Raw genomic sequence first — 23,398 nt, 5'->3', positions numbered from 1 at the left:
CAAAGGAATACAGGTGCAACCTCACTATCAGTCCACACATTTCCACATACACTGGTGGTCAGGAGAAAGAGCTCAGCACATTTTATCATACATCTCTTGAGGGAGACTATTCAGGAGGGAGGAAAGGGAACGTTATGAGGCAGAAAGAGAAATGAAACTAAAAGGTCCTGCCCTGTCAGCACTAACCAGAGTATAAGAAATGGACTTTGGACAGACAGACTGACTCCTGGGGCCTGCCAACAGTCAAAATGTCCAAAGGGCCTCTTATTCTCTGGCTGCTGATTGAACTTGGGCGGCTTTCTCTGAGTAAGTGTTCTGAATCCTTCCATGCAGGAGTCCCTGGAGAGCTTGGCATCCTGTGATAGATTTTCACAGCCGATCAGGCCTCAGTAGAGCAGAAGCCTGCTTCATTCTTGATTCCTTCCAGATTTTTTTCTTTGGAGGGTCTCTGCCTTTCTAGTTACATAGGGTTTTATCCTGAGACTGGTTTTAGAGTTTTACAGTGGGCTAATTTGTATTCAAATCAGAAATGACAACTTAAGAAGAAACACAAAATAAAGGGTCAGATGAAATGGGGAAAAGAAATTTCCTCTGCAGGTGTTATTAGCATAGTTGGAGCCAGGGGAATTCTTCTGCAGAGCTCTTATTATAATTTGTATTTTCCTCTTTATTTTCAGTGGTTTTGGTTTGCTTTTTGTTTGTCTTCTTTTGCTGGGTATGACGCTTCATCCCTCACCAGAAGGTGAGGTTTGTTGTGTCCAAGTTTTGGGTGATGCAAGTGTACACACTCATTCTGGGCCAGTTTAGACTTCTGTGTCCTGGCAGCCTTGGGCAAAATGCTCCTCACTGAGCTGCAGTGGTCTCAGTCACTAGTCATTAACAATGGAAACATGTCTAAATTGCTCTGGCTCTTCTATGTATGAAATGAGGGAGCCAGGTAAGACCAGTTTGAACAATCCATGATTCTAGAACTAGACAGTATCTAATATCCCTAGCAGTTTTCAAAGTTAGTAGCTATTTGCAAATGATCTCTCAAGTGTGCTGCCCGCAAAAGCACTTCCATTCCAAGGAAAACAAATGTGTTCTCTCTACCCTTCAAACCTTTGCCATGCTGTTTTTCATCCTGCCTTTCTTTTCTCGGTAACTACATGCATTATCAGTTCTCCACACAAGTCAAGCTTTTCCTGAGCACTCTGAGCCTCTGGACGGGCTGAGGTGTTTCTGCTATGAATTCCTATCTTCCATGAAGTCATCCATCAGAGAACTTGTCACCCTGAAGTAATTGATCATTTAACTGCCTCTCTTCCTAGATACTCTGTAGGAATTAATGGAATGAAGGCAATCCCTGTCACTTTCTTTATCAGTGTTTTTAGTGGTCTTTATCTTGTCCTGAGTAGTTGAGGTGTGGAGGTTTACGTTGTGTTGAAGGTTGCTGGAGTCTATGTTCCCGCTCCTGGCTGGACACTGATGGGGTAGGCTTCTCCAATCCTATGTGAAGGAAGCAGCACCTAGAGAACTGTCTTTTGTTCATTTTTCATTTGTACTTTTTCTAAAGTGACCAATTTAGAAGAGAGTGATTGCTCAGAATCAGCAAGGATCAATCAGGACTGGATATGCTCTTAAAAGATGCAGAATGAAACCCTTTCCTCAGTAAATAGTGAAAATGAGACCCTGACTGGGGAAGGGGCATTTCCTGAGGTCACCACCTGGAGAAGGAACAAAGCTGGCAACAGAACCTAGGTTGTACCTACCGTCCTAGGTAATTCCCCAAAAGGGAATTTGATTATCAGTGATTCTTCTGCTCCAAGATACTTTTGTAACAGCAGGGAAGAGCTTCTTGTCCTATTTATAAATTCTGAAATGCTTGGTTACTTGTACTAATACTTTATTAATTTCATGTGGCATTTGATACTTCATTGCATATAAACCTCCAAAATACTTCTGAAGCAAGTATTATATATCCCCCTTGCTTTCAATGATAAAGAGGTCAGGATTATTGTGGCTTTCCCCCAAGAACACAAAAGCAGTAACTAGCAGAATGAAGTTTACGCTGTAGCCTAATGGGTGTTTTTCTGCCACACCAAATTGCCTGCTTCCTTTTTTTAAATATTAATTTTTAATCCAGTCAGTAATACAGAAACACCCCAGGTGAAAAAAATAACAGCATCATAAAGCTAAAATCCCTTTGACTACTCCCTCCTTCTCCAGTTCCTTTCCTCTGATGGCAAAGGCGACTGGAACAGTGAGTTGGGTGTATATCCCACCAGACACTTTTCTATGCATATACCTTCATATGTCTGTGCCCACAGACAAAAAAAAAAAAAAAAAAAAAAAAAAAAAAAAAAGAAAAAAAAATGCAAACTGTTTTGTTTTATAAGATGGTTTTCTATTTTATGTGTTGTTTTGAATTTGTCCTTTTCATACATTAATAAGGCTTGGAGTTTTCATGTCAACTGATAAAGATTTACTTCTAATAACCTTGGAATGATTGCATGGAATGAATGATTCATTATGTTTACAGGGAATGCATATGCCATAGTTTTGCTGTTCCCCACATACATTGTTCACTTCATTCACATATATATGAAAGCTGCAGCAAACTTTTGCAAACAGATTTCCCTGTGCACATGTCTTTTTGTAGGGTAGATAACAAAGCACGGAATTGCTAAGGCTTAGCTAGGATACACGCATGCTCAATATTAATGGAAACTGCCAAATTGCCTCACAGTGTGGCTATACCAATTAAACTCCCATTTCATTCCAGTGTACTCCAATAGTCTATGTCATTTCCTGAGTCCCTGTCTTGCCAACTTTGATATTATTGGCATTCTAAATTTTTGCCAGTCTTACAGATGAAATTTACTGGCTTCTTGTATTTCTTTATCTATGCCTGTTATGTCTTCTGTCAATGTTTATATTGGGTGTTTTCTTACTGAGTAGTAGGATGCCTCTTTCTATAGTATGATACTGGAAAAACAAACTGTTTAATCTCCAGCAGAAATAATTCCTGCATATATTTTTAATTAATTTTCCAAACATTCATAAGAATAAGCTCATATTGAGAAAGTTGCTAGTTTTAGGTGCATATGTTCTGTTGGTAATAGAGCTGAAGGTGATGACAGTGAATTTCTTATGTATTTATTTTTCCTTGTTTCATGGTAGGCTAAATGGACTTCTAGAGCATTTATGGTCACTGAAACATTCCTACTACAATGAAATGAATAAACTGTGATTTCAGGGTCTGAAATTTCAGGGCATGTCTGAATTTGGTTTGTGCTTACCTTATTTTAGAGAGGGTTATGGGGACATTCCTGATACCTGGGTCAGAGAGGAACCTGGTACTCTTGGCCATGTGCTATACAACTTAGCCCAATGGGCCAACAAAGTCAGTGAATGTAGAATCTCACAGGAAGGTACCTTGGAGAAAACAAAGCAGGACCTACATACCCTAGAGAAAGCAGGTGGAGTCCTGATGATCTGGAGCTTCAGCCTGTCTTCAGTAGCATTTTTTGGGAGTGGAGGGTTAGAACCAGCAATCATTAGAACAATTGTTGATGCTCAATTAACCCAGTGGGCTTAACATTTGCAGCAGTGAAAATGTTTCGCAGATTCTTAGCGATGGAAGTAATCTTAGAAGAGCTTGTCCACTGGTCCTCAAATCCTGGGTGACTAGCAAGTGATATCAGAATGACCTGGAGAATTTCCATGGGCCTTGGCTTCAAACATTCTGATTCAGGGTTGGGCAATAAAATTTGCACTTTCAACACCTTCCCCAGGTCATGCTGATGAGCAGGCAAAGCTGGGAAATAGGACTGCTTCATTTCAGAAATAGCGATACCTTCCATCTCACACAACTAATATAGTAAAACTAACCCTTGGCATTTTTCTATGCATAGGTGCCATTCTTTCTAATTCTTGTGGTTCTTTCCAGTTTTAACATTTAAAAAGTGTTCAAACTCCACCTAACTTCCTGTTCTCTAGCAACAAATAAATGGTCCAGAGCAATCAATTTCTAGATCCAGTACTGAAAGGAGAGAAGGACAATGGAACGTAGTTCAACAGCTTATCTTACTGCCACAGCATTCTCTGGGTTTGAAAATGGAGGGAGTCCCAAGCAGTCAGGTCAGCAGTACATGGCCACTGTTTATTGAGGATACACTGGGTAGAGTGCTAGTTCTGGATGTGTTTACATGAGTTAGTGGAATTAGATTAAAGAGTTGGATTTTTCATTGGAAAAGTTTTTGGCTTATTGGAATGGTACTCAAGAACAGAGTTTTTAAATCAGCAAAAAGGGCTTGTTATGGAGATGAGTTCAGACCATGAGGTGGGTCAGCTATCTGTAACTGGGAGACAAAAGGGTGTGGAGTTAGGGACTCAGCAGTGGCTAAGGGCACATCAGAATTTAGGCTAAAAAATATACATAATGACTCTTCTCATCTTCCTGGAAGCATTTTAGCTGCACAAACATCATGCAGTATATTTGAGAGATTTTAGTACTGCACAGCCTTAATTTTTCTCATCTTTCCTCACAGTTCTAGCTGCACCAGACACTGTGAGAGGGTTTTTGGGTCAGTCAGTGACCTTGCCCTGTAAGTACTCATCCTGGTCTGAAAACAGCAACAGCATGTGCTGGGGCAAGGGCCCGTGTCCCAAATCCAAGTGCAACAATGAGCTTCTCCACACTGATGGGATGACGGTGTTGTCCAGGAAGTCATCAAAATATGAACTTCAGGGCAATATCCGACAAGGCGATGTCTCCTTGACCATCTTGAACACCAACGAAGGTGACAACAGTGTATACTGCTGCCGCATAGAGGTCCCTGGCTGGTTCAATGACGTGAAAAAGAACATTCGCCTGCAGCTGAGGAGAGGTGTGTACATGAAGGGGCTTGTGTCTGTGGAAGGATAGATTCAACAGTTAATGGGGAATGGATGTACTGGGTGGTGTTGGGGAGGCTGTAGGTGCTTAAGCACGAGGGGGCAGATTAATTTTAAGATGTGTTGCTATGACTAGAGGAGGCACAGTATGGAGCAAATACCCATGGGGGCCAAGAAGACCACAGCAATGAATGGGTGGGGGGTGCATGGGAAGGGAACCAGTGAATTGGAGGGTCAGTCTGCAAAAGACATCTGCTTCTTATTACGAGATTGTTGCTTTGTGCACAGTGTTTTCAGATTTCGCAATTTTTATGTGTATGACATTGATTTTTATATGTTGGCAAAGATTTTTTTAAAAATACCATATAAATTAAATAAAATGTGTCCATGGGTCAGCTTCAGCCCATAAGCCAAAGTTTGCAACTTCCAGCAAAGGGGAAAGGGCATGAGACTTGGAGACAATCACAGCAGTTTTCAGGTGGCCTTTCCGTCTGTTACTGTCAGTTGCTTTTGATGAAACTGGAATATGGTGGGATTCTTAAAGATTTGAGCTGCATAGAAGGCAGCCTCTGGTTGAATTATGCTAACAGTAATCACCTTTCCTGCTTGTTGGGAATGGTGTCTCTCAGAGTAAGCTCTATGTTCAAACTGCATCAAAGATGGAGGGTTATCGGGGCACCTCAGTGGCTCAGTCAGCTGAAAGTCCAACTCTTGGTTTTGGCTCAGGTCATGATCTCATGGTTTTGTGAGTTCAAACCCTACATCAGCTCTGCACTGCCAGGATGGAGCCTGCTTGGGATTCTCTCTCTCTCTCTGCCCCTCCCCCACTCACACTCTCTCCGTCTCTCTCAAAATAAATAAATAAACTTAAAAAAAAAAAAAAAAGATGGGGGATTCTTGTGCTTTGTTCCTGACTGGGTAGGCATCTTGGAAGGCAGGATCATATGCTTATAGCCACAAGTTTAACAGAATTCTCAGGTGACACCAATGCACTCTAAAATTTGGGAATGACTTATGTGGATGCTTCTTATTTCAGAACTTTCATATACTTTAGTATATTTTTCCTTAAAAGTGACTTTGTGATAGAAAAGGTATTTTTCTGATTTACTGAAGTTTTATTAAAGTTAAATGAGGCTAATCCAAGTCTTCTACTTTCAAGCCTGATATAACCAGCTATTATTTTATAAAATACTTGTTGAACTCAGTATCTATGGGTCATTTCTAAGCTCACTGAAATCTATTAGAGTTAATCAAAATTTGACATATTTAAGAGATGGTAGCATATGTAGAATAACTGTGGCTGATGAACCCAAACTCAAATGTTAGGGGGTGAGTGGTGTCGGCATGAACTTGTCATTAATATATGAAAGAGACTACATTCTCATCCCATGTTGAATACCTTGGATTCATTTTTATTACAGATTTTAATTTTATTTCATTGTGGAAAGAGCACCTATGGTGAGTTCTGCTCACTTAACAAATTTTCAAGTATACAACTTATTATTGTTAACTTTAGGTATGAGTTGTACAACAGAACTTGAGCTTCTTCATCTTGCTTGACTAAAATTTCATGTTTGGGCTCAATTTTGATGCAATTGTTCATTTGCTCACTTATGGAATCTTTTTGGAATATCTACCATGTGCCCAACATTGTGGTAGGTATTAGATTTGTAGCAGAGAACAAAATAAATAGCAGATTTTCCCTTATGGAGCTTACAGTCTGGTGGGAGAAGCAGGTGTTAAACCATAATCATAAAATAAAAGTGAAGGTAAAGTATAGAGTGCAAAACCCAGAAACCTAATTGATTGCAGAATATGTGTGACCTCCTTACAACAGTGTCCTTTTAGCTGAGACATGAGGGTTCAGTAGGAGTCAGCCTAATGAAGAGAGAGTCTCGGAAGCAACAGGTACAAAGTCCCTCCAGTGTGAGGTCACTGTTTAGAGAGGTGAAGAAAAGCCAGTGGGCTGGAGACAAATGAGAAGAGTAAAGTGGAGACCTGAGATTGTAAAGAAAGAGCCAGATCAAGTGGAATTTTTGTGGGCCAACTTTGGGGTTGGGTCCTTTATCTCAAGGGCAAGGAGGACCCAGTAAAATCTTTTAAGCAGGGACCAACATAATTATTTGTCATTTTAAAAGATTGTTCTAGCCAATGTGTAAAAAACATATCGGAAAGGTCAAGAGTAGGGGCAAGAAACCCAACTTTCATGGGCATTCCAGTGGTCCAGGCCAGTGGACCAGGTGAGGGCAGCAGAAACAGAGAAATGGACAGATCCCACATATATTTGTACAATGTATCTTATATCGGTTACAGCTCCAACAACCAAGCGCCCAACAACCACTACTGCCATGACGACAACCATAGCTGTGCTTCCAACAACAGCTGTGACTACACCTGAACTCACAACCAGAACACCACTTCAGACTACCCTCACAGCTGTGGCAACCACATGCCCCCCAACAATATCAACCTTTCTTCCTGAAGCAACCCCAGTTCTTGAGACCACTGAGCCTTCAATGGGAGCACCCACCTTCACTACAGGTACATGGTACATTTGGCCATTCTTTCCCTTCTACTGGTCAGATGTATCTTGGGTCCCTTGCAACAGGGTTCTTTTACTGAATGGGGCAGTTCAGAGACTTGCCCTTGTGTGTGTGCATTCTGGTTTGCTAGGGTTGTCATAACAAATGCCACAGAGCAGGGGGCTTAAACAACAGAAATTTATTTTCTCATAATTCTGGAGGCTAGAAGTATGAGACAAAGGTGTCAGTACGACTGATTTCTTGGCTTATAAATGGCTACCTTCTTTCTGTGTCTTCACATGGTCTTCCCTCTGTGTCTCTGTCCTAATCTTATCTTCTCATAAGGACACCAGTCATATTGAATTAGGGTCCATCCATATAACTTCATTTTACTTAATTATTTCTTTCTCCAAATAAGGGCACAATTTCCTGTATTGGGGGTTAGAATTTCAACATATGAATTTTGGGGAATATAGTTCAGTTTATAACTGTATGTATGTGCGTGTGTGCGAGTGAGGATGTGGTTTCATCAATCTGTTCCTTTTCTTTGTTTTATGGTTTCCTTTTTTGCCCCCTATTTTTTCTGTTTTTTGAAAGTCAGATTTTTTGGTTCTCCAGTTGACCTTCCAGGAATCTTAGAGATATTTATGCAACAGCTAGGATATGTCACCTGGGGTCAGACCCCAGTTTTATTCTTCTAGGGGTTAAGTCTCTGCCTTGGCATTAGAGATTGGTTGAGGAAAGGCCTCCAGATGCCTTAAAATATCCCTTGATGATGAACTAGTTCTACCTTTGTTTCTTCCTTCCTCTTTCCTTCCCTTCTTCTCTCAATCCCTTCCTCCCTCCCTTCCATTCTTTTCTTTTTCTTTCCTTCCTGCCCCTCCCCCCCCCCAGGTCGTTTTTGATCCTCCATCTTGGACCCTCACTGACTTAATAGCTTCATTACTTATAGGGCTTATCAAAGTGCCCACCATGTTTCAACCTCTGATACCAAGGTAATGCTGTTGGAAACTCATTAAGAGATAGTGTGAAGGCTTTCTTAGCTGTCTCAGCTGCCTCAGTAAGCCCTGGATAATTTAAATAGCTTTATAATATTGAATCAGCTAATTCTGTTATACTCTGGGTTGTCACCTAAAGTTCATGAACCATAAACCAGACAATTTTTGTATGTATTTTTAATTGTTTTTGGTGTTTAAAATAATCACCTTAAACTATGACATTTGTAGTTTTCTTGATCCTAAAAAATTACTTGCAATCCTTGAAGAAAACCTGAAATATATAAAAAGGCGCAAAGACAAGTATAAAAATAGCCCTGGATCCCACCACTCGGCACAAACACTTATTTTTGCAGCTCTCTTTTATCAAACTTTTTTTATATTCCAGAATCAGAAAGTTTCTTTCTCTCCAGTGACTCTGAGAGAAGCACCGAGGTGACCTCTGGAAACATTGCCTTGCTTACATCCAGAGGTATGAAGACACTTTCTTTCTCTTTCTTTTCCTCATTTCTTAGGTTGAGGAGAGTAAAATGCTATTGAATGAGATAACTGAAGATGAATTTTGGGTCCTGTGTGCCATGAACCCTATCTAGGACAAATTGGACCACATTTGTGGTTCATTCATTCTTGTGGCTTTGAGAGAGAAAGAGGGGTGGGGAGAGAGACTGACCTTGATTTGTTTAAGCAACTCCTCATGGTAGCACATTTCTGGAATATTTGCCTTTCCATTCCAGGTGAGGCAGTGCTTAGCCGTCTCATCCTAATTCCCAGTACAATGATCTTTGTTGACTTCCTTGAGGGACGTCCTCACTTGATCATTGGCTTTCTGTAGTAGAGAGAGAAATTCATTCATGTGATCTTTCATCAATCAAGAGTTCTTTAGGTATTTAATAGGGGTCCAAGGGCAGAGAATACCCTAAAATAAGGCATGATTTACATCCATGGGGGTTGCTAGAGAGAAGTGCCCAGGCTGGGCTCTCTGTTTTATTCCTTTTTGCCAGGGGTTTCTGGCCTCGGCTGATTTCCCAGGTGAGTTGGAGAGTTGAATAACTTCATGGATATAATGGCCTTAGGTGAGTGCCTGGCATGTTAGTAAGTGCTCAAATGGCAAATTTTACTTAATGGGGCTTATAGTCAAGTAGAAGAAAACAGATATCTATGGGGTAAATAAATGAATCTGTTCTTGTGTTAGTACAATATAGGGAGGCAGTATGGCACAGGGTGTGTGCTCTGGTGTTACACTGCCTGGGTACAAGACCCACTTCTTAACTGTTGTATGACTCTGGGAAAGTTATTTAACCTCTTTGGGTCTTGGCTTCCTCATTGATAAAATGGGAATAATAATAACACCTATCCTGTGTCTCTTTCTGAAGATTAAATGAGAGGATACTTGTAGATCACTTAGAACAGCATGAACTGAATGCTCTGTAAACATTAGCTCTTCTTCTTCTTCTTTTATTATTATTTTTTATTAAAAAAAGATATTTTTTTAACGTTTATTTATTTTTGACAGAGAGAGAGAGAGACAGAGCATGAGTGGTGGAGGGGCAGAGAGAGAGGGAGACACAGAATCTGAAGCAGGCTCCAAGCGCTGAGCTGTCAGATGCTCAACCAACTGAGCCACCCAGGCGCCCCATTCTACTTTTATTTTTTTTATGACAGAAGTTAGTTTAGGGGACAGTGGGGCACCAAAAATAAAAAAGACAAGTTTTTACCTAAGTTTGTTTTCTCTTTTCCTTTGTTTTTGTTTTGTTTTGTTTTTGTTTTGTTTTGTTTTGTTTTTTTCAGAATCTGAAGGTTGGGGTCTCCAGTCAACGTCCCAGACATCAATGTGGGAAATGAATGAGTCAGTGACTTTTCCTCAGCCAAGAGGTAAGGGGCTGTGCTCGTGAGGGTGATTTTGTCTTTGACCGTGGGAACAATCTGTCATCTGCCATCTGCCTGTTTGTCTTGGGATTTGGCTATTTTGGTTCCACTGTGGTCACATCCTACATCTTCCCACAAGCTGGGAAAGTGAAACCAGCTAATAGCAGCCATGTTTGCTTCTTCCCTCTTCTGCCTCTTTTCTGAAACCCCTGTGTTGGGATTCCCCTTCTTCCTTAGTTGTTTCTGTCTTGAAGCTAGAATTGCCAGAAAATCATCCATTCATTTAAAAAAAATTAGTAATTTATTGTAAATTACACAAATGTTACACTAATGTATTTTTGTTAGGGATACATAAAAAGTAGGAAAAAAATCTCTTTGACTCCCTGTCTTTAATCCCAGCCCTTCCTGTGATATAATCACTGCTATTAAAGAGGACCATTCCCAGATCTTTTTCTATTTGCTTATGTGTGTGTATAGAAATATGCAGTTTTGTTCTGTTGTGTGAATTTAAAAAAAAATTCTATTATACTGTATGTAGCCTTCTGTATTTTGTTTATTTACATAACATTATATACTGGACTACTTTCCTTTCCAGTCCATGTAGATATATATCATTATGTTAAATTGCTGTATAGAATTTTATACTGTGGATACTTATAATATCCAATGCCCACGAAGGGACATTGAGGTGTTCTAATATTTCATTACCATAAGTAGTTTGCAGGGGCATCCTTGTATGTGAGAGCCTCCTTAAGTGTCTATGTCTAAGGGTCTAGGGTGGTGATTAAGAAGGAGAAATCCTAGGCTGAAAGAAATGTACACTTTAAATTTACTAACCATTACAAAATTGTCTTCTGGAAAGGCTTTACCAATTTATTTTCCCACCCACAGTGTCTGCTTTCCTACATCTCCCCTATACTTGATATGACCATTTATTTAATTTTTTTTCAATCTCCTGAGAAGAAAATTCTGTCCCATTTTTTTGTTGTTCATTTTTTGTTGTCTCATTTTTTGTTGATTAACAAGGCGTTTGAGTGTCTTTCCATATGTTTATTAGCCAAACAATGGTCCTGTAACTCTGTGAAGGAGGCAGTGTAACATCACTCACAAAGGCTCAGCAGATAGAATTGGAGAGGATGGGCAAGAGTAAGTGGAAAGAGGATACATTTTGAAGGAAGACTATAAATCAAGGTGAAATGCAAGGGTGATCTAATGTTGAAAAGTTTTGGCTTTTTTTTTTTTTTTTTTTTTTTTTTTTTTTTTTTTGGCGCTACCTCATTCAGCGGGAAGACGGGAAATTTGGACTAGTTGTTGTTAACTTAGGTGAAGCTAGATGCCAAAGATCCAAACCTTCTTTGTCTGTGGCGTGGGGTAAAAGCGGGGGCTGTTTCCTGGCAGAAGAGAAGGTAGAAATGAGAAAAATGATGGAGAGTGGGCAAGGAGTTCTCAAAATGTTATCATTCATTCCATTTAAATCTCAGGCTATTTTACATTCAACTGCAAGGAAACAAGAGGTCATCTTGATGTTTCACCCTCTTCTGTAATATCCCAGATAATTGTTATTTTACTCCTCCTTGATAAATCCTGGAGGAGAGAGAATGCTTGCAGCAACATCTAGAGGCTGCATTGCTGAGAAGGAGCTTGCTGTAAGAAGGTCTATCTCTGTTTAACCTTTACTCATTATGGAAGAAACCAGGACTTATTGAACGCATATTATATGTGGTGCAGTGCAAAGCTGTTCTCATGGGCCACTTCATTCAATTCCTTTTTAGCAGATGCTCATACCCCTATTTTGTGCAACTTTTCCAAGGCCACACTGCTCTCAGGTTCCTGATGCAGGAAGTCTAGCTCTGAGTCCAAGCTCTTAGATATTATTTTATTTTGTCTTGCCTTCCTGTTTGAAATAAATGGTGGTGTTCTTTCCGTTTACTGTCCTCTCATCCCACTGGTTGTAATGAAACATTTGTAACAATAATTGCACTTTCTATTGCCGAAGACTTAATTATGTGTTAGGTGCTGTACTAAGTGTATTTAATGTGTATTTTCTTATTTAAATCTCATAGTGACCTTCTGATCAGGTACAGATATTATACCTATTTTAGAGATAAAGAAATGGAGGGTCAGAGAGTTTATTAGAGTAGCTGACATCTACTGAAGTCTCTCTTTGTTTCAATACTGCTCACGTTAAGCTCATTATTTCATCTGGCTTCTCACAAAATCCTATGAGATAGATACCATTATCACCTCCATTTTAGAGTTCATGAAGGTTATATAACTTATCTGGTAAATGATGACACGGGTTTAAGCCGTGTCTGTTCAACTCTGCTGCCATTCTGACATCATACTGTGCTGCTTCTCCCCACCCCTCACTCCCCAGTCTGCAGCCATTTACAGAATAAGTCAGGATAAGTGCTACTTCTTCATTCACTTGAAAGTGCTTTCAACTCCTTTCAGAGAGCTCACGTGACTCTGTGGGGTTTCTTTCCCTGGCCAAATATCCCTGATTCCTTCCTCATTTCTTCATGTAATTTTGGATGGCAAACCTTCCGTGGATGAGAGCTGGTTTCAATTCTTCAAGAAGATCTGGTCAAAATTATTATTCCCTAAAGTCAGCATTACCCAGAGTGATAGTTCTTCGCCCCCACTCCATGGCTCCCTAGAATGGAGTTCAGAGACGTGGAGTGACTTACCCAAGATCATAGAGCTGGGCAGAGGGAGAGCTGGGACTCACACCAGGCCTCGGAGATTTAAAATTTTAAATGTCTGTGGTCTCCTGGGTGGAGTTGTCTGTGGACGGGCTGGGGGTGGTATGAACCCCCTGAAATTACATATATAATTATGTGTGCATATGTGCACATACATTTTTCTGAGGGAAAAGTCTAGGACATATCTTTAGATTCTCCAAGAATTCTGCAAAGCTCCAAGTGGTTTGGAACCATCATTCAAACACAAACAAACAAACAACAATAAACACTTGCATAGGTTTCTCCCCTCCCCCCACCCCGGAGCTAAAGAGTCTGTTTGAAGAATGCAAACTCTGACCCCTCCAGGTACCTAGGAACTCAAAGCATTCCATCCAGCCTGAGGGTTCATTTCATTTCTTGCGTGGCAGCAGGAATTTGTGAAATGGTTCCAATTTGTTCCCTCAAGACAAATTTGTTCCCTCTCTCAAATTTGTTCCAATTTGTTCCCTCTACTGGGGAGGGACACTGAAGTCATAATCTGATGGCCTGGGATTAAGTCTGCCATTGATTATGCCTTCCGTTCTTTTACTGCCTCAGTAACATCTCAGATCCTTTCTTTCTAGTCTTTTATCCTCACAGCCTCCAGGGTAGCTCTGGGTGGGGGTTGAAAAAGCTCACTGGGGAGTCTGAAGGCTCAGGCTTATATCCCAGCTCTGCCATTTTTGTGTTTCTGTTTTCTTTTAGATCCTCAGGTGAGTTATTTGTTCTGTTCTTCTCTAAATCTCAGTTTCCCCAAAACGTACAGTGATGATGATATTAGTACTTATTTCATAGGACTGTTAAGTGAGGAAATGCATAAGAAAAATACCTGGTACCTAATTACTGGCTAGTAAACGATAGTCCTTATGCCCTATCCCCATTTCCTTTCTTCTTCACACATCTATTATTCCTACTCACACACCTGCATTTTTAGGTCTCTCTGGCAGGGTAACAAGAGGCCACTTTCACCAGCTCCCAACTGACTTGCTGTTCCTTATAAGCACACAGACACTTTTGGTTTCATGATTTTTTAAAATCTGTTAATTGCACCAGGGAAACAGCCAATGAGTGACAAAATTACAAACCTGGGAAAGTTACAAGAGCTTTTAAAATCTCACGGTAGTAATTCTCTACTTGTTACTGGAGTAAATCTGAGATTCTGAAAGCTCTTCACCGACTCCCTTTTAGATGACTCTACAGAATTCTTAATCATTGGTTTTATTCCTGCTTATGGACACATTTCATCTCCTGCTGCCTCTGAATTGTTTTGTCCTTCTCATACTGCTCAGTCTGTAGAGGCTCCACTCTACAATGTAGGCGTGGAATTCAAGTCATCCCTGAAAAAGAGCTGTGGTTGAGTGTGCCAAGCAAGAACTTCCAGATTCATGTTATTCATTTCATAGGACAACTCCAAGTAGGTTATCTCCTGCTTCAGTGCTCCCTCTACTTTTAAGGCATTTGCTGTAGACATCATGTGAAAAGGCCTACCTAGGGTGGCAAATCCTTGCTTCCACTCTAAGGCTGCCTAGAAATGGAGCTCAGAGATGTGAAGTGACTTGCCCGAGATCGCACAGCTAGACAGAGAGAGATCTGAGACTCACACCCAGGTTTCAGGGGGTTTAAACTTGTGTTCATTAACTCCCAGGGAGGAGTATTGTCTATGGAAATCTGGGAAACTGAGAAGATTAGAAACTGGGGCCCAGAAAATGGGAGGGAATGCTTTTAGAAACAGCTGCTCTATTACCGTGTCTTTCTGTTTGACAAAGTCATCCAAAGCTTCATGGTCCAGAGCAAGCTGGCCTTTCCAAGGAGCCAAAGGATTCTCAGAGGACAAAGTGGTTGGAGATGAGACTTTTCTCTTTATCTCGGAATTTGTTTTGGGTACTTGGAAATAGGTAATATGATTTTTTGGTAAAGGCGTTTCAAATCCGTCATTACTTAAACATGGCTTATTGAATTAATTTTCTATACATGGCATGGGAATAAATAAGTCATGACATCTGTCCTAAAAGGGGTCACTCTTTAGTAAGGTAGACAGGCTATGTATAGCAAACAATCATCCAGTGGGTTTAGTTTTGGGATAGAAGTATGGAAAGTTTTCCTGGGGGCCCAAAGAAGGGAAAGATGGATTCTATCCTGGAAAGGATGGCCAGCATAATTTAACTTAATAATCTTTGAATTGGTTCTTCAAGGATGAGAACATTTCATTGTGCAGGGAAGGGTGAACAGGCAGGAAGAAGAGCATGAACAAAAAGAAGGGAACTTGATAAGAGTATGAAATCTTTGGAGCTTGTCTAATAGTCTAGTTTAATCTAATAGAGACAAGAAGCTGGGAATGGTCTAGGTTCTTAAGGGACTTGATTGATAGGCTGAAGAATTTAGATTTTATTCCAGGGTCATGAGAAATCATTCATGTTTTCTGGGTAGGGAATGATATTTCCAGTTCTGTTTTAGGAAACATTGCTCTGGTAAGAGTGTGGGAGATGTATGAGAAGGAGCAAGCCTGGGGGCAGAGAGGCTACCCAGGAGCCTTTTGTACTAATTCATACCAGAGATGAATGTCTAGAGTAGAATAATGGCAGCAGTAACTACAGAGAGGGGACAGAGTCAAAGCTACTTAGGAGTTAGGATTGGGAGGACAGTGATCAGAGTAAGAATGAAGGATGACTCATTCTCTGTACTTGGGAGGTTAGATTGATGTGACAGGTTAACTAGTAAGGAACCCCAGGAAAAAGGGTGAATTTGTTTGGGAGAGCTGGAGTTTGAAGGGCCCCTGAGGAATGTCTAATGGGCAGTTGGGAATATGGGGCTGGGTTGACTTACGGATGCCTGGGTGAGAATGGGTGTCTTTGATGATTGGCACCTACCTCTGATCAAATAATAATTACCATAATTCAGGTTACAATTGCTGAACAGGGACTTAAAAATACACCAATAATTTAATACATATTATCTCATAAGGGACAGTTCAGGGCTCTAGATACGATTTGGGGAATCACTGATAATAAATGACACTTACCAAATACTTTTTATATACCAGGCTTGGGCACAGTGTCTCATTGTGAGGCATTGTCTGCATCTGTGAGAAAGATGCTATCATTACTTCCATTATAAAGGAAAAGAAACTGAGGTTTGGAGAAGTTAAATTTGCCAGAGTTTGAACCCTGGGTCTCTTGGCTCTTGAAACTCAGCTCTTAAGCACTTTATTATATTTTCTCATTAGGAGAGGGATAATGGAAAGCTCCTGTGAAATCACCTAAAGATATTGTGTGAGATGGAGGGAGAAATGAAAAGGTACAACCCCATAAAGGGACAACTACATTGGAAGAGGAGGCAGGGATGAAGACAGAAAAAGTAGGAAGGGATCCAGCAGAGCATGAGTGCAGAGAGGGCTGAGCTGACAAAAGTTATGGAGGGTATAGTCAAATACTGGGAAATTCAGAATGCTGGTCGAGAAGGATGAGGCCCTTAGGTGGCTGTGAACCATTAGGTGAACAGTGTTAGCTCTCTGGGTGGATGCTCTGAAGTCCAAGACAAGCAATTGTTAGAGAGTGAATATTCGGTGTTCTTCCAAAGAAGTTTGAGGATGGATATTTAGAGAAGGAGATAGTGAATGGAGCAAGGTTGGTCCTGGTGTAGCAGAAGGGGATCAGTCAAAAATGAGAGAGGTAGGGTTTGGTCTAGAAATGGAGGTAAGAGAAAAGGGAGTGAGGATAGAATAAATGAAAGTGTGGAGCAATCTGATCTCATGTTGACCTCCCAGGGGATGGAACCAAGACCTTTAACTTCAAGGTCATCCAGTTCATGTATATACCAGACCTGGCCATGGGTTGAAAACACAGCGTGCTTAGTAAAAATATAGATTGTTTTACTCTACCCAAGGCTTGAAGAATTAGAACCTACCCTGGGGGTGGGTCTAAGAAATTGTATGCTTAGCAAACTTCCTCAGGAGATTCTTTTGAAGCCATCCCATCCCTGGCCCCAAGAAGACATTTAGGAGTTGCTGGTGTAGTGTGCACTCTTCGTTCTACATAGAAAGAAACTGAGGCACACAGGCATAAAAAAGTTCAAAGAGAAGTAGGAACGAGGCCCCAGATAGGACTCTCTTCTGGCTCTCAAATCAGAGCTCTTTCCCCTACGTTGCACTATTTTATTAAAGACAAAGCTGAGCCATGTTAGAACTTAACATTTTTTTCTGGGTCCTCAGTTGATCAAGGACATAAAGAAGTTGTAGGGGGAATTGCTGTTTTCAGTACAAGTTCAGCAGAAGGAACGGAGGAAGGCAGGGGAATGAAGCAAAGCTCATTTTCACTCACAAATGCCGTTGTTAGGAGGAAAGAAATTGGATGCAGTTGATTTCAAAGTCAACATCTTTCGTGAGGCATTAGCCGATTTGTTTTATCTCTCATGCCCACGCTGTTCACAGGCTCGAATCAGTTGTAGGCTGGCAGTCTGGGGATAAAGGCAAAGGACAAAAAATGGATTTTCATGATTCTTCTCACAATAGCATTATATTCTACCAACCGTACAAATGATATTTTTTCATTAATAAAGCTGGGATTGAATCTGTGTAATTCTAGCATCTAACAGCTCACCTTCAGAAAGGTCAACCAAATAAAAACAAAGGGAGTTGCCAAGCTTTAAGAGAAGTATGTTTGTGGTAAAGCAAACAAAGGGAAAAAGAAGTAAGGTGTCTATTTCGGCCACTGAAATAGACCATGGAGCCAGTCCTAAGATGGGGCCTCACTGAGAGATAACCCAGTGAGCTGGGTGACCACTCTGCACACCAAAATGTTCTTCCGACACTGATCTAGGCCCTGGAGAGATCTTTGGTGTCACAGGGGGAAGGGTAATGACATACCTCAGCAGGTTCTGTGATGAGGCAAGGTATCGGTTCTCCTACTGTGAACAAGTCATTGACTGAAGCCACCAACGCCCTTTGGCATGGCCGCCTGTTGAACTCTGGGGTGCTCAGCAGCCCAGCAGATGGGGGGCAGACATGGAAGGTGGAATCAGATAACATTGCTCTAACATTGTGAAGAGTTTTCAATCAATAAGAATCATGCCTCAGATAAATCTCACTGGCTCTGATACTGCCACTGCTTGACTAGTGACCATTACTAGCTGTGCAGTCCTGGCAAGAGATGGGACCTCCCTAAGTTTCAGTTGCCTCCTCTTTCAAGCACTCTGCTGAAGTTTACTTCCCTCGGTAGGTTTATTTTGAAGTTCAAGAGTGATAATGTGAAAGTGTTTTGTGCACTTTCAGCTGCTTACATTGTGCTCATTATCATCATCATCAATAACAATAGTTAGAAATATATAGTTATTTATATATTAATATTATTATAATAAATTGTAAAAATTATATTATTAATATTAGAATATTAAAGTAATAGTTAGAAAGATCTCCTTTCCAAAAACTGCACCCATCAAAGCAGCAAAAAGGTTAGGATTCCATTCCAAATGGATTTCTTCCTATTTTGCCGCAAAATAGCAAGATCATTCACTCTCCACCACTGAACTTTCTATGGCAACTGTATGTGAGCATTTGCCATATTTTCCAAAGACTGTAGAGCTCAGAGGATAAGAGCTTGGCCTCTGCAGGTAGATAATCCTGGCTCTGAGATTTGCTCTTTCCTTTCCTAGCTACGTGACTTGGGCAAGTAACCAGACATCTCTAGGCCACAGGATTCTCACTGGGCAGTGAGAAAACCAATGGTGTCTATTGCAAAGCATTTTCTTTAAAAAAAAATTTTTTTTTAAGGTTTACTTATTTTTGAGAGAGAAAGAGAAAGGGAGACAGAGACTCTGAAGCAGGCTCCACACAGTCAGTGCAGAGTCCAGTGCAGGGCTGGAACTCACAAGCCGTGAGATCATGACCTGAGCTGAAATCAAGAGTTGGGTGCTTAACCGACTGAGCCACCAGGTGCCTGACTGCAGAGCATTTTCTGAGCTCAAACATGGAAGTGCTTTGACATGGAAGTACTTTGCATTGTGTCTGGCATGTAGTATAGTTAAGTGCTTGGTATATGGTATCCACTTATTATTATTGTTGTTGTTAGCATTTCTGAGGTTCCTTGGTAAAGTGAGGACTTTGCCACCTCCCTCAACCAAAATCAATCAGCTGGTGTAGGAAGAGCATTGCCCTGCAGAGAGGAGTCCAGGGTTGGGGGGTGGGGATGGTGGATTAAGGATGAGGTCTTAGCTCTGCTTCACTTCATATTGGCACGTGAGAGTAGTGACTTGAGGTGACAACTCTGGGCTCTCATAATGATGACGACATTTTTGTTGGTGGGGCATCCTTGGAGGCAGTGGAAGTTTGACGCAAAGTTTGGAACTCAGTGACTTAAAAAAATATATATATATGATATAAAATTCATATCACATATATAAATATATAAATATGTGATATTAATATATAAAAATATATAGATATATATGTGATATAAAATTTATATCATATATATAATATATATATACTTTTTTGAGAGAGAGAGAGTGAGCAGGGGAGGGGCAGAGAGAGAGAGGGTGGGGGGGAGTAGAGGATCTGAAGCTGGCTCCATGCTGACAGCAATGAGCCCAATGTGGGGCTGGAACTCAAAAATTGTGAGGTCATGACCTGAGCTGAAGTCAGATGTTCAACCAACTGAGCCACCCAGGTGCCCCGGAACTCAGTGACTCTTAAATAATGGTGTTCTAGAGTTTCCTTCTGTTAACTCATCTGCATGAAATGTGAAGTCATCTTACCATTCCTTCTTCTTTATGAACCACATTGGGTGCCAACCCAATTTGCTGTCTGTTCCCTTTCAAAATTAAAAAAAAAAAAAAAAAAAAAAAGGTCCTTACCCAATTTTGCCCTTGGTGCTAAGGAACACCTGACTCACATATGGAATGATTGATTTATTTCAGCGTATGGTGCTCTTTTGATCATTGCACATACTAAAAACATTCAGAGGTCTCCAAAATTTTAAAGCAAGTATGTGAATTGAAGAAAGTTGTGTTTCTGTTTTCAAAAGCCGTTTTGAAATTCCAGATCTGCATTAGTGCTGCCAGGCAAGTACAAAAAATATGGGTTCTAGTCACTTCCTTCGTTACTCATTACTGTGAAACCCTGAATGAGTGAAACTGTCTCTAGATTTTAGTTTTTCCCTAAAAAGGGGGGGATCAGAGGAGATAATTTTGAATTCTTTTCAAATCTAAAATACTCTCAGAAGGATCTTTTTTATCTTGCCTTTGAATTTTTAAGGCTATATCACCAGTGGTCCAGAAGGGGGCAGCATAAGCCAGATGCTACCTATGGAAGAACACCTGAAGGCTTGAAGTTGTCGCTTTTAAAGTCCTAGGATTGTGTTAAGATTGTATCATTGAGTTGACTTATATCAGAACTAAATTTGCTTTAAAAGTACATACAGATGAGTCCTGTGTCTATGAATTTAATGAGTCAAAATACTTAGTTATCAGTTTTTAAACAGAACCACTGAGAATATAGAGTGCTTTTATTTCCAGTTGATTTCTGGAACGTAGCCCACTGGCTAGAGTTTGTATTTTCAAATAGGATGCTAATATGCTCTTTTTCTTTCCTCTCAGAGTGGTTATAATCATGATTTTTTGAGTCATTCAGAGTTGAGTTCAAATTTCCTTTTATTATCTGTGCTACCTTGAAAAAGTGATTTAAACTTATTCAGCCTCAGTTTATGTCTGTAGAATGGATGGTATAAGCATGAAGTGAGATAATTTATATGAAGTGCTTATCGCTCTGCCAGGCATACTGTAGTGCTCAATAAGTTGACTTTTACAGGGAGTTCCAAGTAATTTTGAAGCAAATTTCCACCAGTGGGATGGCAAATGGGGTGATGTTCAAAATGGATTTTAAAAGATTTTCTTAACTCAAAATTCAATGCCATTCCAGATCTGCACATAGCATGTAGTTTTATTTCAGTGAGTAAGTTCGAATCCACTACCTTAGGCATAACCCTCTTGAGGGGAAGTCTCATCACTCTAGGGTCTGAAGGTCTGAAGGTTTTAGCATTAAAATTGTGCTCTGATATAACACATTTAATTCCCAGATTCCATGGGTGTTGTTTTTGCATCCGGGGACTAACTATACCAGAAGTCAGCAAACTCTTCTGTAAAGGGCCAGACTGTACATATTTTCGGTCCTACCAGCCATGCTGGTGGTCTCAACTACTCTGCTCTGCCCTTGTAGTACAAAAGCAGCCCCAGATAACACATGAACAAATGGGCACTTCAATAAAACTTTACTGATGGGCATTCAATATGAATTGCCTGTAGTTTGCATGTGTGTTGAGTTATTCTTCTTTTGATTTTTCCCCAATAAAAAAATATTAAAATGATTCCTAGCTCTCAGGCTGTACAAAAACAGGCAGCAGGTTGGATTCAACCCTTGGGCTATAGTTTGGCAACTTTTAATCTATGTCATCCAGATACAGGACACATTCTTTAGAAAGGGCAGATGTGAGTCTCCTTCAACAGAGCTCTTCCAGCATATGCACTGAATACTGCTTCTTATCCTACTAGATGATAAAAGTAAAGGCAATGTTTTTATGTTGTGGTTTTAACATTTACACTTTATATTTTTATGTTATAAAATAAATACATGCTCTTGTAAAAGAAAACAGCAAAACACTGTAAAGTGAAATGTCCTTGTATTCTAAACATTCTTCCCAAGCCCTCACCCCAAATGACCAAGATGAAGAAATAATTACCATAACAGTTTGGGCTATATCTTTTCAGATCATTTTCTTTTCTCACGACAGAGTAACGTCTATCATTTTTTTTCACACAAAAATTTTTACAAAATCATTTTTAAACGTACTTTAAAATGTATTCAACATTTTTTTCAATAAATCTTTATTACAAAGCCACTATGCATGTATTAGTTTGAACCATATGAAATGCTGATATTTAAACCACTTTTTAAAAGCTTTTTATTTTGAAACAGTTTTAGACTCAATACAAACTTGCAAAAATAGTACAGAGAAAGCTATATGTTCCTCCAGTTTCCCCCTCCCCCGCCACAAACATCTTACATAACTGTAGCACGTGGTCAAAGTAGGAAATGGACATTGGCATGATGCAATTAACAAGTCTACAAACTCTACTTGTATTTCACCAGTTTTTACATGCATTCATTATCTAAAAGCAAACAAACAAACCATTTTTGATATACAGAAAAGTCTCTCTGCCTATATATAAGTCTATATTCTCGCTCTAGAGACTTATATGTATTACATATATATGTATATTACACACATATTACAAACACACATATATGTAATATACATATATAACATGTAATATACATACATGCATATTACACACATACATATATAATATGTAATATACACACATGATATATAATATGTAATATACACATATATGATATATAATGTTATATATATATATATATGTATATATATATATATATATATATATATATATATCCTGAACATCTTTGTACACCAGTACTCATATCTAGGGGGCTGTCTTTTACTAATAGCATCACCGAGTTCTTTTTCAGCTGTGAGTTGATGTGTTTCTAACAGTGATCTTCAAAGTGTCACTTAGAAGGTCACTGTGGCAGTGCTTCAGCGAAACCTTGAGAGTTTGCTCTTGACTCAGGCATCTTGGAGAGTTTTCAGTAATTAACATATATATATTTTACAGTTAAAATTTTCTCATTTGAGAAAATCTAGAAATTATAAAAAAGTGCTAATTAAAAATTTTTTAATTGCCTATAATATTTCCACTCGATGTCAGATGTATCTAGTCTTTCAGTATTTCTTTTCAGTTTTCCTTGTGAAGCAAGAAGTATGCATGTGTTTGTTGTATGTTCTTAAGTATTTACATACTGATTTTCTATACTAAGCATAGCTTTACATCCTTTTTAAAAAATTACCATGAAAAATAATCATTTTCTCAGGTCATTCAAATTCTTTTTTACAAAGGCATCCAGAAATTTAAAGGTTGAAAAGGACATAGGAGATTGGTTGGGGCAATATCAGCATTTTGGGATGAGTAAACTGTGGCTCAGAGAGAGCAAATATCATGCCCAAGGTCACACAGCCAGGAAACCTGGGGTAGATACATATTCAGAGATGGCAGTGCAGCGTTGGGGAGACCCAGGTGTGTTCTCACAGTGCTCCAAGGTCTGGGGTGGAATCCCACAGGAATTCCACTTTGCCAGAGTACCCATAAGCCAATTTACTGATTTACAATGACAACTCTGCCAAGACTGTCCATATTTTCGTATTTTTTTTTAATATAAATGCATTCTCACCCTGTAGGGAAGTCTAATATTAATCAGAAGTATCGGTGGGTCCATAGACCTGGGAAAAGTGTGGTTAAGTTGAAGATTCTTTTATCGTTGTTATTGCCTGGTGATGAATTTCTT

At 39.8% G+C, this 23,398-nt stretch overlaps 1 protein-coding gene across 2 annotated transcripts in view; it reads left to right on the top strand.

Annotated features, from left to right (window-relative positions):
• Nucleotides 1-207: 207 nt before the first annotated feature.
• TIMD4 (T cell immunoglobulin and mucin domain containing 4) overlaps nucleotides 208-23,398 on the top strand; it is a 32,147-nt gene continuing 8,956 nt past the window's right edge. For both annotated transcript variants that reach the window (XM_040443093.1, XM_040443085.1), the window contains exons 1-5: nucleotides 208-306; nucleotides 4,533-4,871; nucleotides 7,192-7,419; nucleotides 8,784-8,867; nucleotides 10,184-10,267. In XM_040443093.1, coding sequence (XP_040299027.1) covers nucleotides 249-306; nucleotides 4,533-4,871; nucleotides 7,192-7,419; nucleotides 8,784-8,867; nucleotides 10,184-10,267 — 793 coding nt within the window. In that variant the 5' untranslated portion in view covers nucleotides 208-248. The remainder of the gene's footprint in view (nucleotides 307-4,532; nucleotides 4,872-7,191; nucleotides 7,420-8,783; nucleotides 8,868-10,183; nucleotides 10,268-23,398) is intronic.

The sequence above is a fragment of the Herpailurus yagouaroundi genome, unplaced genomic scaffold (genome assembly GCF_014898765.1).
Source record: "Herpailurus yagouaroundi ecotype Mexico unplaced genomic scaffold, PumYag 29, whole genome shotgun sequence".
Taxonomy (NCBI): domain Eukaryota; kingdom Metazoa; phylum Chordata; class Mammalia; order Carnivora; family Felidae; genus Herpailurus; species Herpailurus yagouaroundi.
Note: the sequence above shows the minus strand (reverse complement) of the source record. Positions and strands in the feature narration are given on the sequence as shown.